This window comes from Sinocyclocheilus grahami, unplaced genomic scaffold (genome assembly GCF_001515645.1).
Source record: "Sinocyclocheilus grahami isolate Dianchi unplaced genomic scaffold, SAMN03320097.WGS_v1.1 scaffold8.1, whole genome shotgun sequence".
Classification (NCBI taxonomy): Eukaryota; Metazoa; Chordata; class Actinopteri; order Cypriniformes; family Cyprinidae; genus Sinocyclocheilus; species Sinocyclocheilus grahami.
This window is the reverse complement of record NW_015505187.1, coordinates 3,024,084-3,045,789: the sequence shown is the minus strand read 5'-3', so window position 1 is coordinate 3,045,789 and position 21,706 is coordinate 3,024,084. Positions and strand designations below refer to the sequence as shown.

At 38.5% G+C, this 21,706-nt stretch overlaps 1 protein-coding gene across 1 annotated transcript in view; it reads right to left on the bottom strand.

The window, feature by feature from the left end:
• Positions 1–21,706, bottom strand: part of nav3 (neuron navigator 3) — a 176,939-nt gene that overhangs the window by 68,488 nt on the left and 86,745 nt on the right. Inside the window, 3 exon segments of the mRNA XM_016279507.1 lie at positions 4,884–4,992; positions 12,321–12,433; positions 18,947–19,973. Of these exon segments, the coding sequence (XP_016134993.1) occupies positions 4,884–4,992; positions 12,321–12,433; positions 18,947–19,973 (1,249 nt within the window).

Here is a 21,706-nt window from a genome sequence, read left to right as displayed (position 1 = left end):
TATTAATCTAGGCCAAAATATATAAAAAAAAAAAATATATATATATATATATATATATATATATATATATAAACACAGTATATATAACTGTTCGTTCAATACATCAGCGAATGTTAATTTATAACAGTGTTGTTAGTTAGCCAAAATTAAAAATCTGTATTAAAACTATTATCTTTTATTGAAGTAATTAAAAATGATTACTGACATTATTTCAGTAAGTAAAATTAATATGGAATAGAATAATATAAATATTAGATGAAATAAAAAAAAGAGAAATGTTGCTTTGACAATCAACTGCAATACATTTTAAATAAAAGTTAAATAAAGTTAAAATAAAAATGCTAAAACAAAAAATAATAAAAAAACAAACTAATACAAATGCACAAAGCACATTAAATCACTAAAATTAAAGTTAAAATAAAAATTGAAAATATGAAAATAAATGCTAATTAAAAATATTAATAAATACTATAAATTAACATACAATTGATTCATACAATTCAACATATTTTAAAATAAATGCTGTGAAAACACTGTTCATTGTTAGTTCATCACACCTAATAACCAATGTTAATAAATTTGAATGCCTTTTACAGCATTTTTAAACTTCAATCTGTGGGAATTTTATTTAGATGCAAAAATTTGGTCAGGTTTAAAGCCATCTGGTCACCCAGCATTTTCTAAAAGTGGCTCCGGAACTGTGTAATGCGAGCATCCATGCAGTATGGTATTATGTACTACTCCCAAGAGTGTTGAACAAAGAACCCAGACCAACTAAGAAACAATGACTTTCCTTTTTGTCTACAAATCAAAGTCAACAAGAAGTGTATGAGCTGAGGTTTATGGCTTGCTAAGAACATAAATCATGAATCTGGAGTTAGTTAACGTCACTGGATGCAGTAGATTTGGGCAGGTTGCTCTGTCTAATCTATTGATCTGCCGAACCTCCCTCTGGCCCAGTCACCAGCGATTATCTCCCTCTCTGATGTCACTCCTCATGACAGCTGACAGTTCCACTATATATATTCCTGATGTCTCGCCTTCTCGACAACCCCCGTCTCTTAGCAACATGCTAGTGCTATTGGGAAAGGGTAAGACTGCAGCATTTTTCTGAATGTGCCACCCTCCTCTGCTATCCCTTGAACGGATGGCCAGAAATCAAATGGCCTGATGAAACGGGAACACAATTACAGAAGCCACCGGTGGGAAAAGAGCTGGAGGTTATTTCATTTCAACATTCCATTAGATGAATGGGATCCTATGGGATTTTACTAGATAGAGAGGTGCTGATCAGTTACATATTAATCAATCATGGCTTATGATGGCTTGGAATCTTGATTGACATTTACAGTACATACAATGAGACATTAAACAAGCTCTAGATTGAAAAATATGCCAACATTTTGAGATTATGTCATGTATGCTTACCAATTAACACAGTTATTTTTGTGACTCACCTTATTTAATATGCATTTGTAGGAGTTTCCCTTTCGATCGGTAAATTTATGGGAGGAGAGTATTGAACTTAATATTTACTAAGATTTGCGCTCGCCAATTGACTGGTATTTGCGGCATTATTTAATGCCCCCAAAAAAGCATGTCTTAAAGCAGGCGGTAATTTGCGCTGCTCTTGGTAGATTGTGCTGCTCATTATGGAAATGAGATGTTGTGTCTGTGTTCTTAAATGTGCACATTGTCAGTAAATCACCTGCAGAATTGTCCCCTCCCACCGGCACTTTTATGGAATTGCGCTCTAATGCTAATTTGCCCTGTTCAGTAAATCTGGCCCTAAGACTAAGACAAAATTTTAAAAAAGGCTGAAAAAATTAACACAAACGTAAGTTGCCTATATAGTAACTACATTGTTTTTATAAGTCAACATTTGATAAATCCTCTTGAGATTCTTGACTTTAAGTCTAGAGGGATTTTTATTTTCTTCGAGACGCTGTCTTGACCTTGAAGAAGGATTTTTTGTCTATATCATCAATCAATATAATATTTCAGCTCAAAGAATCTTCAAAACATGAACACAGGCTCAGCTCAATAGAGCTTTGTGTCGTTCCCAACACCGCGGTGAATAGGTGTGCAAAGAAGCTTCTGAAAGAACACTTACATTCTATACTCTTTCAGAATATATACCATATGGTATGTTTGGAGATGAATGGAAGTCAGTTTGAAAAGCTCCTGCGAGACTCCACCGTATGTATGATGGAATCCACATAGAGCTGTAGTCAAGTCCAGCTTTGTCGAGTCCAAAACAAGTCCAAGACCAGGACTAGTCGAGACCGAGTCAAGACCGAGTCCAAAGAGGTTCGAGTCCAAGTCAAGTTCAAGTCCAAAAGTTTCGAGTCCAAGTCAAGACCGAGTCCAAATGAGAGGAAAAAAAAGGATCCTCTTCAAGACCACATACTTAACTATTGATAATGTATGTGATGCGAGAGACAGCATATCTCTTATTCTAAGAAAATCATTTTACATTATTATTTGTAATGATCAAAAAGCATGTGCAAAGTAACAACTCTGTAGGACTGGGGTCTCCTAACTAGATCTTGGAGGGCCAATGCCCTGCAGAGTTTAGCTCCAACATAACACACCTATCCTATTATAGCAGACATATCCACTGATGTGCATTGATTTTGCCTTTCTAATAGTCCTGCATGATATGAGGAAATTCTGCTATGTGTGATAACAGATTTTATTTTTTATTTTTTGCAATGATGATTACTTGTGATAAATAAATAAATAATTAACTCTGCATATGAGGGCCAACAAATAAAACTAAATCTATTTTTTTTGTTTTTACAGCGGTGAGCATTACAACCAATAACATACGATTCCATTGAGTTTATTAATGCAATGGCCAATCAAAGGTATAGTCATCGCTGAAACGCCAGAGTTTTGTTGAGTGCTGAATTCTGCACTCTGGCGCCTAAATCCACCAACTCTGCTATTTCATAGCACGTTTCGGTGCCCATTGCTAAATAACATGTTCATACTGCAATGACAATGAAAATACGATTCATCTTTCAGCCCTATTTCTAATCTCATAAAAAGAGTCGGTAACACTTTACAATAAGGTGTCATTTGTTAACATTAGTTAATGTATTAACTAACATGAACAAACAATTAACAATATATTTATTACACTATTTATTTTTGTCTTTGTTAACTTTATTTAATAAAAATACAGTTGTTCATTCATTGTTTGTTCACGTTAGTTCACAGTGCATTTATGTTAACAAACACAACTTGTCATTTGAATAATGCATTAGTGAATGCTGAAATTAAAGTTAGCTAATATTAATAAATGCTGTAGAAGGAAGTAGGTGTAGACGTTAATAAAACACAATCTAACAGGTAGAAAATTAAATTAGAAACATCTAAACTTTTCAAAACACAGCAAGCGCACCGCGGGTCATGTGACAAGAATCAACCAATCAGCTTCATCCTTTCCCGTAACAAAATTGAAAGCTAAGCCAAGACGGAGAAACAGCTGATCATAGCTGTACAAGGATAGCCATTTTTTAAAATAAATTTAGTAGCAGAGCTACTGCAAGGGATTTTTAGTGCTGCAAATCCATTTATACTTTGCTGAAACTTCCGCGTCTTCATAGAGAGCGCAGGTCATAGTCGCTTAGCGTTTTCCACGCGTTTTCAGGTGCGACATGCAAATGTGGTTTTGTTTTGAAGGAGAAAAAAAGCATATTGCTGGACTCGGTCGAGACCAACGAGAACATTTGGCGAGTCCAATGACCAAGTCCGAGACAAGTCCGAGTGCAAACACCAACGAGTCCGAGACAAGTCCGAGACCGGACTCGAGTACTACAGCCCTAAATCCACATAGTGGGCCAATGCCTCAGGAAACCACACTTTAACTTCCTGACAACCAAACAGTGTCACAAAGGTGAAAAATGGAGCTCTTCCGTACAATTAAAAGAGTCCTGGCTGGATCACTATCTTCTTTCCATCTGTCATATGTTATAAAACATATTCTACTGAATTACTCTGTTTAGCTTGTCACAGTGAAGAATAGCTTTTCCTTATATTCATTCATTGCGAGCACAGCCTGACAGCCGTGTGTCAACAATATATATCTGACCATTATGAACTCCAAGAGTTTTTTTGATTCATGGGCTCTTTACTGGTTAGCTTTACTGGCGAGGGAGTGTGAGGAAGTGTCTAACACCTTTTTGGCTCCTTTGAGAAGCAATGTGCTATGAAAAAAAAAGCCAAGCATTGATTTCCAAAGAAGATGCTCCCAGTGAGGGAAAGAGAGAGAGTTAGGGCCAATACCATCTGTCATGTCAGTGCACTGCCTCTGAACCACTTTCCTGTGAAATTACGTTCACATTGTGAGTGAGATAAAGAGAGGGGCTGAAATAGGCTGGACGAATGTGGTTACGCTTATGTATTTTCTGCAGGAATTTTGGGTGTTTGGGAATTGGGGTTTTAATAAATGATTATCTCGACAAAAATTTTTCATTTCACAATGAGATTGGTGAGCATCTTTGTTAGCAAAGATGTTGGCACAGCAAGGGTTTGCATTGTTTTTGAGTGCCAAACTGAGCTCTGTCTTTAAAGAAATTAAATTGGCAAAAGAGACCCAATTTTTGGAAAGTGCAGCTGTCACTGTTTTGGAGCTAATGAACTTTCTTTTCATGATGTCTTACTCAACTGCTATATATATATATCTTTGTGGTTAAGGCAATCCCAGAACACACTGCGACAACTTTTTGCAAAAAGCTTTATAAGTAAGATTATGCTCATTCATTAGCTTCACCATCTACATTTTTCTGTCCATCAGCTAAATTAGAGCTAAACCAGCATTAACTAGCCTGGAAATCTGTCTTTGCACTATTTTTCCTCAATGACCAAACACTCACCTGTGGCTAATCTGCGTCCCGCGTAAACTAGACATGGTTTCTTCAAGATTCTGTCTCAGGTCGGCGATGTTCTTCACTGTACGCATCCGTCTAGTTTCTGGATCCTCCCCTGATGGATAGAAAGAAGAAAACTTTGGTTACTGACCCCGTTACAGGCGCCAAGTCGATTGCTAGTAAATAGCCTGGAAGGCAGAACGGACTCGGCATATGAACCAGTCAAACATGCTGCAGCCAGCGGTTAGTGAGCGGAGGCTGTCTGCTCTTGCATGTCAACTCAGATGCTGAAGTTACAGCTTGCTGTGCAGCTGATGGGATAAAGGGACAGATTTCACGGTCATCACTTTTCCGCGAAGCATGGGGTAATCCGTGTGCTATGACACCACTTCTTAACCCCTAAGCATGGCTCAAAGTTTGGCTGGAGCACGATTTGCTTATAAAGCAGAAATATGTCAAATTTAAACAGACTTAAACAGTCATTTTACTGCACAGATTTTAATACTCGTTTTCTGAACAAAAGTGGATTCCTGTCAGTGATATAAATTATTTGGATCTGTTCCCCCATTAAAGATTCATTTAGTGAATCTTTTCTGCAGGTTACAGCATTATTGTTAGTGACTAATGAGTCATTGAGTCATTCGCTCAACTGATTCATTTAAAAATCTACTTTGAGATACAAAGTAGACTCCAGAAATGCTGTTTTAATGCTGTTTCCCCACAAATGACAACTAAGTATATCTATCTTTTTTTCTCCATTCTCTATTATTTAATAAAATAAATAAATATAATAAGTAAATTAACTAATAATAAATTGCAAAAACACCCTTACGAAGCCAGAAAAAGACATCAAAGTCAAGAATCTTGATTTGAATATGATTTGTTCACTTGAAAGAGTTGTTCATGAATTCAACACCACTAGAACACAGACTCTGGATCTGCAGAGGTTCAGTTAAGTGATTCTTTTCCACTGCATTAAACTCATTGAACAAAGACACTCATAGAGACACTCATACAGGCTGATGATGGCAGTGGGAGGTCTAACAGCAGGTCTGCAGGGCTCCCGCATCCCATCAGAGACCTGCTTCTTTGATCCAATCCCGTCTGGCACTAATGCACACCTCCTGACTGTAAAATACAATGCCAATTGCATATGATCTAAAACACTAATTAAAAAACAGAAAAAAACAGTATATATGTGCACTGATCTTTAGTGTGTTGCTTGTATGATTATGTTGCAGTGAAACTGTCCTACAGTATGTGGGCATTTGATGTACTGTAGCGTTACAGTACATCAAAACTGATCATAATTACTTTCACAACACACGTTAATTTTTACAAATTAACAATTTATTTTAAATGTGACCTTAAAACATTTTAGAATTCTTTAGCAAAAGTGAAAAAAATATATAAATAAGAAATATAAAAGGTGATTCCCATGTGAACCATGATGAATTGCATTAAGATTTACACCCACAACCGTTTCCAACAGCACTTCTCACTTGTCAAACACCTCAAGGTCAAAGCTTATTTTTCTCTTGTGTAAGTAAACGCCACCCCATATTGTGTGTTAGCACATCTGTGCTGCTGCTGAAAGAACTGGACACTCTCCTATATACAGATAAACAGTCAAATCAGTCTGTTTTTTGGAAGACAAACTGACAAACAGAAGCAATCATGCAAGTGAGCCTGACTCAAGCCATCTGAGTGGAAGATCCATCTGAGAGGGTAGAAGATTGATGAAGAGCACAACCAAGTGCAAGAGCGTCATGACTAACCACCAATCCTAGGCTAAAATGAAATAAAAAAAAGTTGGTCTTGAAGCTGTTTTATATTTATTTCAGAAACATTTGCACTGGGTGCATTATTATAATCAAAACACTTTTAAATTGCTAAACTTCAATCTAAAAAAGCAAAGTTCATGGTCTAATGCAGTGTAAGATGTCTGTTTTTATAGGTACTATACATAGAGCACTTAGTACAAAATCATATTCCTCACAGCAGATGATTTGATTTATTACAAAATATGAATGTAGTGGTGAAGTAAAGAGAATGGCTTTAGCCAAGTAAAATCAGTCTCTAAAATGACACTTTCAGCTACCATGCTGAAATTCTTATTCTCAAAATCCATCCCTTTTAAAGCACAATCCATCAAATATTAAAGCTAAAATGTCAACCTAATGAAAAAAAAACACTCAACCTCACTAATTTAACTAGTTGACCATCCTGATCCCTACAGCACAGAAAGGCATGACCCTGGAGCACAAACAAACACATATTGAATCACTGTGAATGTATCAGGCTCTCTTTTACCCAGAAGGATTTGTTTAATGGGATTGTAATGGAACATTCAGCCAAACTGTGTAAGGCAAATAAAGTAATTTCTCTCCCCTGCATCTCACATATAGAGCTACAGGGCCATTTCAAACCCACACACACATAGCAGGTGCATGGCTATTCTCATTGCATGTGAATGCTGGATACGAACAAACCATACAAGAGCTTTTGACTCAGATATTTGATGATCAAGAGGACTCTGGGTGGCATAATGTGCACTTGTTGGCCTCTGGGTGAGCAGACACATTTCTGCAAGCACCACTTGAGCCTGTCAGCAGCAAAGGAGGGCGTGAGGACACACCGCTGGCTCTGTCTGATCAGATGGTAGCTGAGAGTTTGCACTGATTTAACCTCATTGTGGCAGTGTGACAGCTAACCTCAGAGTCTACAGCTTCAAACCGGAATCGAATGCATTGTGAGGTTTGTTTTTTGCATAATTCAGAGCTGTGTTGTACTGTATCACTCATTTCAAATGGAGATGCAAATGTGTGATACAGCAGGGTTGTGCGCCCTCATAGCAAAGAGCTTATCCATTTACATATAGCGTTAAAGGTACAGTAGCAAAAACCTGCTTAATTCAGTGTCAGAGGGAGGTTGGAAAATGGTCATGTAAAAGTAAACAATGACTAATTTTGGCCCAATAAACCTTGACTAATATTAAAAGTTGACTTTAGAGAAAAAATGTTGTACAAATTTGGGTGTTGCTATACAGTTGCTAATGCGTTATGAGTGGGTGTTAAGGTGTTCCAAATGGTTGCTTTTCGTTATTCGCTAGTGATATTGTGGTCACTATGACTTTTTTTTTGTCTTTTTGTCATATGTAAGGCTAAAATCATTAGTCAGGTTGCGTAATAGCACATTTTCCCTAAAAAAGCTGCATGATTCATCTCCATAGCAAATACTGTGCATAATGATATACATCCCTTTACATTACAATGAGTTTCGTAAACATAGAGATTTGAACAAACCTCTAACTTTATAGAGATTACCCAAAACTGAGAGTTTAGCCAAAACTGAATGTTCAAATATTCACCCTTGAGTCTTTCAAAATTTTTATGTATTTCTCTTTTCTGAGAATATTTTGAAGAATGCTGGGGTCCAAACAACATCAGACCCTACTGGCTTTCACTGTTTTGCCTGAATTTGTTTCAAAACATCTTCATTTGTGTTTCACAGAAGAAGAAATGCACAAAGGTTTGGAACGACGTGATTTTTAGACAATGTACATTTTTTGTTGAACTATTCATTTAAATATAGCAAAAGTTAAATTGTTAGCAAAAATTTTAATTGACCACTAAAACGAATATGAAATAGCCTTTAAAGCATTGCCTTAGTCAACTCAAAAGCTGTGCGAAAGAATGCTGCTATAAGCCTGAACTACAGGGAACTGAATTACTTCAATAAGATGAGGTGTTGGGCTCGTGAACAAACAGCCCCGTGGTTGACGTTTAACACTAGATGGACTAGGAATAAAAGCATGGATCACACTGACGGAAGGGTAAATAGAGCTATTGATCAGAGCAGCAGACAGCATGGCAGCACTTCAGTAGCCGGCAGGTGAATCTGGCTTCTAAATGTTCTCCTATAGCACAATCAGAGAACCATAATTCACCCAGACACCTCCCAGAACAGTTTCTAATGCAGTTACACACACACTCGACCCAGAGTTCAAGGATAAAACTGACCATTACAACAGCAATGCACAATTAAAGACTCTTAAAGTATGTTACTGATGTGTTTGAGTGACTCGGCATTGCACTTACGACGTGTCTGTGGGTTCAAAACCTGCTCCAGGTCTCCCAACATAGTGAGTATAACCTCTTTATCCAGCTGTGCCTTCTCCTCCCTGGCACTCTCAAGCTCCCAGTCTCCTCCGGTGCTCGCCGGACCTGCCTGGGGGTCCTCATCCGATATACGACAGCTGCCCGCTTTCTCCACCATCTCGGGCCGCTGGTGCTGAAGCGCAGGAGCCATCCGGCTGGACTTACGACCCCAGGGCACAGGAATAAGGGAGTGTTCGGATTGGGAAAGCACCTTGGTGAGGGACAGCGAGAGTGAGCGAGCTCGGGTGCTGCTGTCCGGATGTCTTCGGGCGCTACCTCGGCCATGTTGGGGTGAGGGCGACGAAGACGATGTCCCGGAGGATGTCGAAGGTGGGCAAGGTGCATCCAGCTCAAAGGCATAAACCCTCTGCTCCCCATCGCTAAGCAGCACGAGATTGCCGAGTGAACGTTGCTTGCGGAGGTTTAAGTTGTCTGAGAGAGGCTGCGATGACTTGCGAGGCGGGCTGCCGCCCTGGAACACAGAAAACTCGGCTCCTCGCTTCATATTTTCACACGTTCTTTACACTTTTTCTTCCTTATGTTGAAGTTAGTTCCTCCTCACATGATCTGCGAGCCTCAGGTGGCTGCTGGCACACACGCTCAGTCGCAAAGCTGCCCCTTGCATCAGGGAGCTTCAAATATCATCCTGCCCACACGCACGCTCGCTCGCTGCAGCCAACAACCAGCATCCAGGTGCATGCACTAAGAGCGTACTCCTCCTGTCTTCCTCCTCTCTTTCTCTTCTCTCACGTCTTTCCTTCAATGCAGCACGGAGGCTCGTAGGAAGCAGATCTGCACCAGATTACGGTGAAATTGTGATACACGTCCTTCACGGCATCTCCCCCTCTTCCTGTTTCTCTTTCAGCGAGCGAAGACTCTTCACACACTCTGTCTATTAATTACCGGCTGGAGCGAGTGCATGTGGTTCGCTCCAAGGGACAGCAGGAGAGACTGAGTGTGTGTGTGTGTGCACTCTCAGACGCAAGCTCAGGGTCCGCCTGCTCCTTTTAACATGCTGTGAGCTGCTTCATTCTCTTTATCCATCTCCCTCTTTCTTCTCTCTGTTTCTCTTTGCAGCAATGATGGCTATTTTCCTGTTGCTGTTGGCTACCGATTTAGCACACACCTTTGCAGCAAAACGCGTGTGTGTGTGTGTGTGTGTGTGTGTGTTGTGTGAATAACATAAAACGAAACTAGCTTGTAACACTGTGATCACTTAGACTTTCTTTATACTGAAGAAGGTTGTTTAGATGATCCATTTGTAAATGCTGCAGCACACAGCTTAACTATCTGGAAATATAATAATATAGTATAATATAATATAATATAATATAATACTTTTAAATAAATATTGTAATAAACATTATATAAAATTATTATATTGCGTTAAAAAACAGGCACAGATATTATATTATATTATATAACATTTCATAATTCATTCATTTTTAAATGTTTTTTTTTCATTCACTGTCCCGACAAGCTATTAACAAATTGCTTGCCTAATATTTCAGAATTAACCAGTCTTTTTCTCAGCACTGAACTAATAGGTTACAACACAGAAGATTACCCTAACCAGACTCTAGAGAATTCAGCAAATACATGTCATAATTATCTTTTTTTTTTGCCATAAACTTCAGCAACACCACCAACCAATCAGCCATCTAAAAACAGAACAGGTGCATGCAGAGATTTTGCTTTTGTACTTGCATCGAGTGTAGCATATTTTACAACCAGGCAGAACCCACAGTGCACATCAACAGGAAGTGAGTTCTGAGGTTAACATCTATAAGTAGTAGATGTGAGGGTTTTCCTGACCGCATCACTGGCCAAACCACGGCATTTCAAACATGAACAGATGTAGAGAAAAGCCTGCAGACATGCTTCCTAAGATGAAAAATGCCTTTTCTCTGATGTTCCAATTTCACAGGAAAGAAATATTTTCTGTTTAAAATAAGGATCATCTCAGATGTTTCTTCTAAAATTAAAACACAAATTAAGGCAGTTGTTGGATCTGAAAAATCAGAGATTTCCATTTAATCCCACCGCTGTCTACAACAGGTGAAACTATTAAGGTAATAAAGCAATATTTCAATTGTAATTTTTACTTCTATGGGACAATCAATACTTTCTATGCATATCAATCTGGAAATTTTAAATGCTTATATCTAACATGCAACAGCTTAATCTGTATTAATTGTTAATAAAACTCAGACAGACTAACAATCTCTGATGAATCAATGAATTTCTTCATTTGTTTTCAACAGCTCAGGGTACAATAACAATTTTATGCTTTCCTAACTCTCATCAGCTGTAAACTGTCCCAAAACTCTCCAAAAGCAGTGCAACACATAAAACAAATGTCTGACCATGAGTCAGAATGCTATTGCTGCTTCTAGATCCACTTGCAAACAACAATGTCCCTCATCTTCAAAATGACCACAGCAGGGCTGCATTCTCATTGAGGTGCAAACACTGACCGCTTTGTGCTTATGTGTTCGCGTCTGCAGTTTATTCACTTTAATTTGACATTCCAGGCATTTTTGTGCAAGCTGGAGCACTAATTTATATCTCATTAAAGAATTTGAGGAATGATTTTGCAGTCGAGTTTGTTTTGAGCTTTTTTAGATTGTTAATTACAAACAAAATGCATTAAAGTAACAACAGGGAACCTCAGAGATACACACAAAATGATCAGATCCCAAACCGATTAAATCTCATCACCTACAGAATTAATGAAATAAACCAAAAGCATTTGCAGAGGGATATAACGACAGTGGCTGTGCTGATAAATATGCACACAGGAAATGAACAACTAGGAACGCATGTCATAATGCACCCTACAATTCCAGAAACTGTAGCGCAGGTAAATGCAGCATTTGGGCACAATTTGCATTTATTTCTTACAGTTGCTTGCCGACTGGTTATTAAGAGAAGTGTGCGAGCAGCGCCTGAGCCCCAGGCACCTATCTTCAGCTATCAGCTGTCACATCACAGTCCCACACACAGAGAAATACACACATGCACAAATAAACAACACATTCTGCAGCCTGGCCTCCCAAACAAGGCCGGCCTTTGTCCACCTGTCATATCTGACCTTTTCTTGCTGCGATAGCAACATGGAACTAGCGGCCTGCAGAGAGAATCTGTGCCTGTGTTTCAGCTTCTCTGTGTGTGTGTGTGTGTGTGTGTGTGTGTTTGTATGTGTTAGGCTTCTGTCGCTCTCATATGTCTGACTGTGTGTAGGTATGCATGTGCACATGTGGCAGTACTCGTCCTACTGTACCTGAGATCTCCTCCAGGCACTGTTTGGCGGTCTTGCTGTAGACCAGGTCTTTTGAGGGACTGAGACACGGTTCAAGGGGGACCACAGTAGTGCAGTCGTTCTCTGAATACGTCCTGAGTGAAGCAAAAGGAAAAATTACATATGAATTATTAGGATTTCACATAGAGTAGATTTTTTAATACTATCATACAGTCAACATGAATTTTGCATTAGATCAATCCAAGTGTCACTTATTTTAAAAGGAAGCAACCTTAAAAAATTTTTTAAAAAGAATTTACCGTATTGACCCGAATATAAGACAATGTTTTTTTCTTGGAAATACATCTGAAAAAATGCAGTCGTCTTATATTCAGGGTCTAGACTTTGACATGTCAATAATACACCCACAACAATAGGTGGCGCCAAATACGCAAAAAACGAGTGTGCCATGAAATACGTAATGTAATGTGTGCTGTAAAGATCGCGAGTAAAAACAAAGGAAAAAGAAAACCTTACAGCTGCATGAGTCGTGACTGATGGGACCAAACTCCCTTTGTGATTTTAAAACGTAAGACAGTACCCAGTTTTGAAGACTACAGTAAGATTTAACTTCTACTGTTAATAAGATTTTGGTAGGCTACTATTAGATGAATAGCCTAAATGTCCTTATTCATGTTTTTTTTAGTTTTTTTATGGTATATCAAAAAGTGTATATTTTTTAAATGTGATTGTTGGTACATTTGACCAGTTTTTACCATACTTTCAAAACAAAAATTAAAATAGGAAAAATATGCAATATGAAAATAATTGAAGACAAAATGTGTTAAACTAAGAAAAAACAAGATTTTGTTTTTAAAAAGCCTTTTTCCAAAAGGTACATCTGGGTCTTATAATCAGGGTCGTCTTATATTCGGGTCAATACGGTATGCACTTTTCATTTTAGTAACATTGATATACTATTATAGTTTTTGATATATTTCAATTAGATTTCATTTTTATATTTTCTGTTTCCATTTTAATTTGAGTTCTTTTAGTTTTTGTAATTTTATTAGTATTTATTTATTTGTTTTTAAATATAATTATAATTTTATAATTTTTATTAAGTTTTAGTTTTCAGTTGATTTAGTTTTAGGTTTAGTTTTATTTTAGCACTTCGATTTAAACTAAGAAAAAATGAAAAAATATATATATAGCTGAAATAAAATTAGTTGTTATTTTTAAATATTTAATTTTATTTATTTATTTACTTACTTGTTTATTTGTTTGTTTTTCAGTGGTTTTATTGTCAGGTTCAAGTTAATAATAACCTGCCACTACTAATAACCCTGGGACCATATGGCCACGAGTAATTTAAATTATAAAATATTATTATTATTATTATTATTATATAAAATTGTTTATTACATATATTTATATTAATAATAATCATAATAATAATAATTTATTAAAATTAAAATAGTATCATTTTAAAAGGAATGCTTAGTATAGACTAACTGTAGGCCCTACAACTATAATCTAACCCTATGATTTCTCTCTAAGGAATAAATCACAGATTAGTGACTTCATCTAGCTGTTTTCCTTATAGGGTTTTTTAGGTTTGACAACAGGTTTGTCATTGTGGGGACACCTGGCCCCCAAAAATATACAAGAAATATACAAAAACCTGACAAACACATTCAAACACAATTCTGTTCAGACTTAGCTGAAATAGACTGGGGAAAACTCTGATTGTATATGCATAACAACCACACCTACAACAAAGCCATCCCAGGACACCTGCACTCGCCCAGATAAACATTCCCTCTCACACACAGTCACACACAAACAATTCACCAGCCAAATATTTCAGTGGCATGTCACACTGTTAGTTTCACCATGTGTTCCACACTCATGCCATTGAGATGCTGCATTACCTGTGACAACACACACACATACACATAATTCACACAAACTCTTGCCTGCAAATGCAAATAAACAAATGATGCAGAAAGGAAGAGGGGTTAAACTGTCAGGTAACTTCAGGGCTTGGTGAGGTGAATGAACTCATTAAGTGACGAAATTGCAAAAAACAAAACAGATGGATTCAACAGAAGGTCAACTCATGACACACACACAGATTTTACTGGCAGCAGACACATTGTTTAATCTTTGTAATATAGTTTTCAAGCAACATCACTGAAGCTGAGAGTGTTGATGTGAGGAGAGGCAGTGGACGGGAGGTCAACCTACTGTTCTCCATGCCAGTGGAGGCAAATACAAAAGCTCTCTTCCAAACCCACGTGAGCTGCCCACCTAGACAACATTTTTAGGCATCTTCACTCCCAACATAAAGGCTCAAAAAGTAAGATGCAAAATTAGACTGCCTTATACAGTACCTAAGGCAGCAGTATACATACTAGGATAAGAAAAACCTAGAATTAACTGTGGACATTCAAAATATTTATATTTTAGGCCATGTGTCAACCAAAGCACTTTTTTAAAAAGAGGCTAGCATATTTTTTCAATGGGAATGGAGCGTTTCTTGCGGTTTATTAGCGCCGAAAGTTGAAGAATATTTAACTTTTGGTAAAACGCAGCGCTCATCACTGTCACTTAGTCAGCTGTCCAATCACAGTGGAGGATGGGCAGGGCAAATTCCACACCGACCAACCACCACATCCCGATTGTACAACAGCAACAGATGACAACAAGAAGCACAACAGAACAAAATCATTTAAAACAAGGGCCAGAGCAAGTTCTTTATATTGTGTCAACATTTTTATATTCATAAATAAACTATCTGCAAAATCAGATAGTTACAGTTCAGCAGATATTCTGTATCATAACAGCCAAAGCATCTCAACTAAAAAAAATGCTGCACCTCAGAAGTGCTCTCAAGCGCTCATAACTAAGCGTTTTCAGCAGAACGCCTGGTGTTTTCAGCTTGCTAAATACGCTTCGGTGGACACGTGGCCTTAATGTATATTACATTTTATTCAGTGCAGAAAAGTACTGAATAATCTGATAAATCGGTGCGCTGTGAAAAATTTGTGCCCATTACCTTAAAGGGGTCATATGATGCGATTTCAATTTTTCCTTTCTCTTTGGAGCGTTACAAGCTCTTGGTGCAGAAAGAAGATCTGTAAAGTTGCAAACACTAAAGTCTTAAAACCAAAGAGATATTCTTTATAAAAGTTAAGAGTTAACCACGCCTACCTAAAACGGCTTGTTCTAACACTCCCCCACATGTCTACGTCACGATGTGGGAAGGTTTGCATAACGCCGCCCAAATGTTCATGCAAAGAAAGAAGGCGTAACTTTTATTCTTGCTGTAGTATTGTTGACGCTGCAGCCATGTTTTGAAGACGCTGTGTGATTCGTTGTGAAAGCGAAACTACTTTGTTTGGTCTTCCAAAAGAGGAAGATATCCGCTTCGTCATGCCTAGAGCTGATCCGTGCTGGTCGCTGAGGGAATACATCAACTTTCACCGTGGACAAAGCGGAGTCCAGCCCGCCTCAGCTCACTCTATCTCGGCCTCAGCACACGCTAAGCCGGGGCTTCCCCTCACGGTAGGCCGCTGTGTTTTTCGTTGCCACTGATGATTCAAATGCGAGTTTTGGGCAGTAGAGTAGCACTTGTTGTTTGTCATTTGTTTGTCAGATCACAAATGCAGACAGAGTTTTATGTTTACGCGGCGCGATGCAACGCAACAAGTAAAAAGACAGTATAAGTCATTATAATCAGTAATTATGTCCCCACTGGATGCAACAAATGCCTCGTTTGTAATGTCATGTCAGTCTTATGCACACCCCTTCAAGTAAAGTGTAACCCAATAAGGTACAGTATGTGGAAAATAATGTTTTTTTTTTACTTTAAACTGCATAAACACATTTCATTACACCAAATACACAAAATAATGTTCTTTTTAGCAGCATCATATGACCCCTTTAATGTAAAATCAAATTTTCAAAATTGTAGTTTAGTAATGAAAAATATATTTCAAATAAACACTGTCATTTTGAACTTACTATTCATAACAGTAATCCTGAAAAAAAGCATAATGGTTTCCACAAAACTATTTTTCACATTGATGTTTCACATATATATATATACATAATTTTATTTTATTGAGAAGCTATTAGGATGAGTTTTGTAATACAACTTCCTCAACTCACTTGCCCTTGCCAAGCATGCCTAAAAGTTTGACTCTAAGTGTAGTTCTAAAAGCATGATAACCACGTGGACCTGTTCAAAATGCATTGTATCGTCTCGCACACCGTCAAGTGCTGTCGCAACCCTGCGGGTTTTACAGTGTCAAGCAAAGCTCTCGAGAGGAAGATCTGCAGTGGTGGAGGGGAGTGTGATAAGGGCTCCACTTTAAAATTCCATAAAGACTTTAGGTTATAATCCTTATGAGATGGCACTAAGAATGCCAAACACAGCTTTAAGAAAACGGCATCATCTTCCTGTGAACAATGAACGTGTGGCAAGAGTGTGTTTTTATAAGAACTGTTAAACTCTTAAGGTTCAGTGTGTGCAGGTATGACACACAGGGGTCACTGAGTTTGAAAGCTCTTTATTCAAGCAAAGGATTAAACCTGTTACTGAACATACACAATCGCTCAAGGACAATACCCTTTCATTATCGTTTCCAACACTCTCTCGTCTTTCATGTCAGTTTTTGTCAATCACAGGCCCATTAACACTCTCTTTGTCTCTTTAATAAGCTGACTCAAACTGTTATGAATGTCCTATGCCCATCAATCACATATTCTCTTTTCTGTTCCCACTTCCTCTTCCTCCACTCTAACCTATTCACCCTCATTAGCCATCATTTGTGATGTCATCCATCTCTTGGTGAGGACTGAAGGAGGCCACGCCCCTTAAACGAGGCGGTCTGGCAAACGGCACAGCGGTTCCCACTTGGGCTAACAATACTGTCGAGATGAGACATTTACCCACTGCTTTTTCTTACAAAGAATTGCACGATTGGATAGGCAGCGCAAGGGACTGATGATCAGTGGGTGTGTGTTTGTGAATCTAGAAGATGGTTTGATAAACTATAGATACATTGCTGGTTCAACATATATTTGCCTGTAATTAACAATGCTTTATGGTGCTCTGTCAGCCTCTGTGTGCAAGTGGGGTCTCTCTCCGTCTGGTCAAAAAAGTACTCTTGTCTAGACAGTCTATACTGAAAAGAGATCCATTCTGTTAACATCACCCCCCACAGTCAGATTTAACGAGACATCCTCCAAATTTCTCGTTCTGCCTTTAAACTGACAGCAGAGCAAAGAAATGATTGATTCGAAAATGACTGAAACCCGGGTTGCCTGCACAGAAACACCACTGTGCAACATATCGTAGCATGTGCAGTTCCCTCCAGGCCACCTCTAAAACATTCAGATTTTGGTAGATCTTTCATGCAGATATTATATTAAAAGAAATTCTATTTTTTGTATTGTTTATGGTGTGTCTTCATGATTAATGATTACGAATTGGTTACACCCGTTACATTTGGCATCAGAGATTCTTTAAAGTATCTATCTTGTTAGTGGTGTGCAGAATAAGTAAAAGATGAGGTAATTATTCTGGACCTCCTGGGGATGAGGGTTTCATCTTTGCCTGTCTATTGAGGGTAATTACAGAGACATGGTCCTGCTGTCTCATGGATAATGATAATGATTTCACATCCCAGAATAGATCCCAGGAACCCAGATCTGTCTTGTTTGTCTGAGTCTTGCCCTTTTATGTCTCTAAGCATCATTGGATATATGGACCCCAGTAGCCCTGCCAGGACTAAAAGTCAGCTGGGTCTATGATGAGGACATAGTAAGTCTGAAAAATGACCAGTTCTGTCCAAATGAACTGTTCTGTCCAACAACGTTCTAAAATAATTTTATCCAAAGGGACGAAGTACACTGATCACAAGGAAAGCCCACCTGCCATTAATTATCTTGCTAGGGCGCAATGGTAAATGTAAGTGACAGCTCTAGTGAAAAATAAAAGTACTAAAATATATTTGAAATACATTTATTCCATGCTAAGTGTACTACAAATACATTTACATATTTATGTACTTAATAAAAATACCCTGTAACTGTACTTTTAGCATACTAAACTGGTATACTTAAAGTCTGCGAAATTGGAACAACTGATTTTGTACTTAATGCACTTTAACTGTGCGTAAGTAGTGCTGAAGTCCAACTAAAGATATAAACTAAAAGACTAAAGATTAAACCAAAGATTGCGCTAAAGTGGAACTATTGCAAATATACTTCAGGTACACTTTAAATATCTTGCATTTAAAGACCGATATTATTCAAAGATCATACAGTCCTCATCAATAGTGACATTAAAACACATTTTAGGCTTAATATTAAGAAATGTGCATTTTGCACAAGCAGTACTCCAAATAAAGTTAAATATAACTTTTATATCAGTAAGTCTCGAGCGATACGTCAATAAATATGCTAATAGATTTGAACTGTATTTTAAATACATTCCTTTTTACTAGGGAGAAGTGGGATCTTATGTACTTTCTGTGACTGAACATGACAGATCCAGATCTGTAATCATCACGCTACTACCACAACTTCAACAACCATCATTCGCAATATGCAAAGCAAGAGATCAGAAAATGCATTTGTGTTTAGGAATTGCTCACCGATACATGAAGGGGGCGACGGTTGCCGTGTTGGGATGGTTGTGTTGTTGCTGCTGGGGAAGTTGTACTGCCCCATTACCTCCTAGAGCTCCTCCACCACCCAGCCCAGATGTGGCGGATCCAGAAAGCGCTGAGGTACTTGTTGATGACACCATACTGGTCTTCCGATTCTCCAATCCTCCCAAAGATCTCTGCATATATATAGACTGACCACCTTTACTAAGTTTGGTTTTCTCACCACCTGTAGCAGGTACACTAGTTGCAGGTACACTGGGTTGGCTAGCTGCAGGCTTGGCAGTTGCTGTTGGAGCCTTCAGACCAGGCTTGGGGATGCCGCTAGAGGCGGGGATTGCACTTTCTTTCTAAAAAGAAATACAGGATGTTTTGCTTCCTTTGGGGATAAGGCTGCCAATCTTGGAGCCTTTCTTAGAGGGCTCAACTATTACTGGCTCCTCTTTGGGTGGTGTGCTTGCTTTGCTCTTGGTCTTGTTCTTGTCCTCTTTGTCTTTGGGTTGTTGCAAGGACTTATTGTTGTGGTTCTTGCAGTTGTTGGTCTTGTTTGGGGGTGCAAAGGAGGATGCGGGGGTCTTCCCCTGCTGTTTTGAGATCCCGCAGGGTGGTGTGGGACTGCAGGTCCCCTCATCTCCAAACTCTGACAAATCGTCCTCCTCCTGGAGAGCCATTTCGGCCACTGAGGGTGAGGTTCTGGATGCGGATCGAGGGTTGATGAGACGGAATTTCTCCAACATGGAGCGCTGGTTGCCGGGGGCTGATTTGGAGGAGTCTGTGATTGGGGGACGGAGGCGATCGGACGATGAGGGAGGGGTTGGGGAAGCGGTTGGACTGGGCGGCTTGGTGGCCAGCATAGACGAGGTGGCACTGTGCTTCATGTTCATGGACTTGCTGCGCCAGGTCTTTCCAGCAGTGGGAGAGGGGATGGCAGAGGCCAGCTGCTGCCCGCTGGTGCTGGAAGGCACCGAGCCACTGCCGTTCATGCTGCCTGGCAGAGGAATGCCCTTCACCGACTCTATATCAGAGAAACAGACCACACAGCAGACACATCTGTTAGTCTGATATACAGTAACAACACCCTTGAAGCAATACAAACTTTGTCTTTGGCAAGGAGGAAAAAAATATGACTACAACAATAATCAAATATTAGCATAAGTGGAAAGAGATTGTGGGAAGGCAAAGCATCCCACAAACACATGAGGAACAGATAGCGCTCCGTCCAAATCTTTACTCTGCAATCCCACCGCATACTGAAATCCCAAGCAATGCTGCAATGCACTCAGGCAGAAAATTGGATACTAAATTGATTTTGTGGGATTTTGAATACTTGGTTGTTGCCAGATACCCTCTTGTTCTTTGTAAATGCAGTGATGTTTTGAACAGAGTCAACATGGCTCACAGAATGACATATATAAACATACTTAATCCAATATAAATAGATTATGCAAATGTAGGGGAAACATAAAATATACATACTGTATATCAAGCAGGACAATGCAGAAATGTAACATCCTTTAAAATACAACTTGTCTGGTGATGATGATGATGATGATGATGATGATGACGACAACAACTTCCTATTGCTAAGCTCAGGGCCCAGGCTCAAAATGTTTTACTATTTTAATGTATATAAATCGGATTACCTTGGCTAGATCTCAGTGGATTATACATTACTGACAAAAAATAATGTATGCTTTTCTTTTGAGTACCTTGTCAATACAATGCATATGAATACAGTAATCATACAGTAACATGGTATATACCAAAATACCATGATGTTACTACCATAAAATACCACCAGTTTACCATTGCACTGTCTCCACTGTACTTCTTTGTAAGGGGAATGCTAATGCTCAGAATGTTTTACAGTTTGAGGGTGGAATTTTTACTTTAAATAAAATAATAAAAAGAAACAAATTTGCAATGTGACATTATATTGACGACAAAAACTATTTCTGCTCAAATTCTAATTACTATAATACTAAAAATTGGTGTACTGCAGTAATAAAAATGAGAATCCCAACTGAGAATTATGTTAATTCCAAAAAATTGAAAATAAAAAAAAATAAAATGTTTAAACACAATATATCTTTTATGAGCCATAAATCTGTCATAAAAATAATGTCAGTTTAAAAAGATCAGTTATACACCAATGCTTCTGCTGCAGTTCAACACAACAAAATGCAAGTAAATCTACTTAATCCTACAGCAACTCAGGCTGTCCCTAATTTTGATTTGCACCCAGATGTATCAAAGAGTCAAGCTGAAAAATTCTAAACACAAAGGAAGAAAGGCAGAGATGGGACTTAATTTGGTTCCATTGAAAATTGTGTAGAATGAACAGTGATTGGACTGCGAATGAGCGCTGTGTGGATCGGGCTTCAGTGCATGTGTCAGCTAAATTAACCCTGTCTTTGGAGATAACAGCAGCTTAAATAACAGCCTCTCTCACACACCAGACCATCGAAACGTGGTTACCATAGCTACCCTTTTCTCAACACCAATTGCTGTGTTGAAAGTGAAACGCCACTTTGTTCTGAGAAGACTGATAGGATGCCACACACATTACAAAACAAACACATTAACAGGTGTGATGACAGGTGTTTTCCATCTTAATTTACTACTGTCTAATCCAGAATGGATTGTATTAACCATTTTCTTTGCCTCTGGCTCTCTTTGTTATCTCTTCTGCCCAGTTCTGACATATCTCTCCCATCTTAGTCACAGCCCTGTTGAAAAAAACAGCAT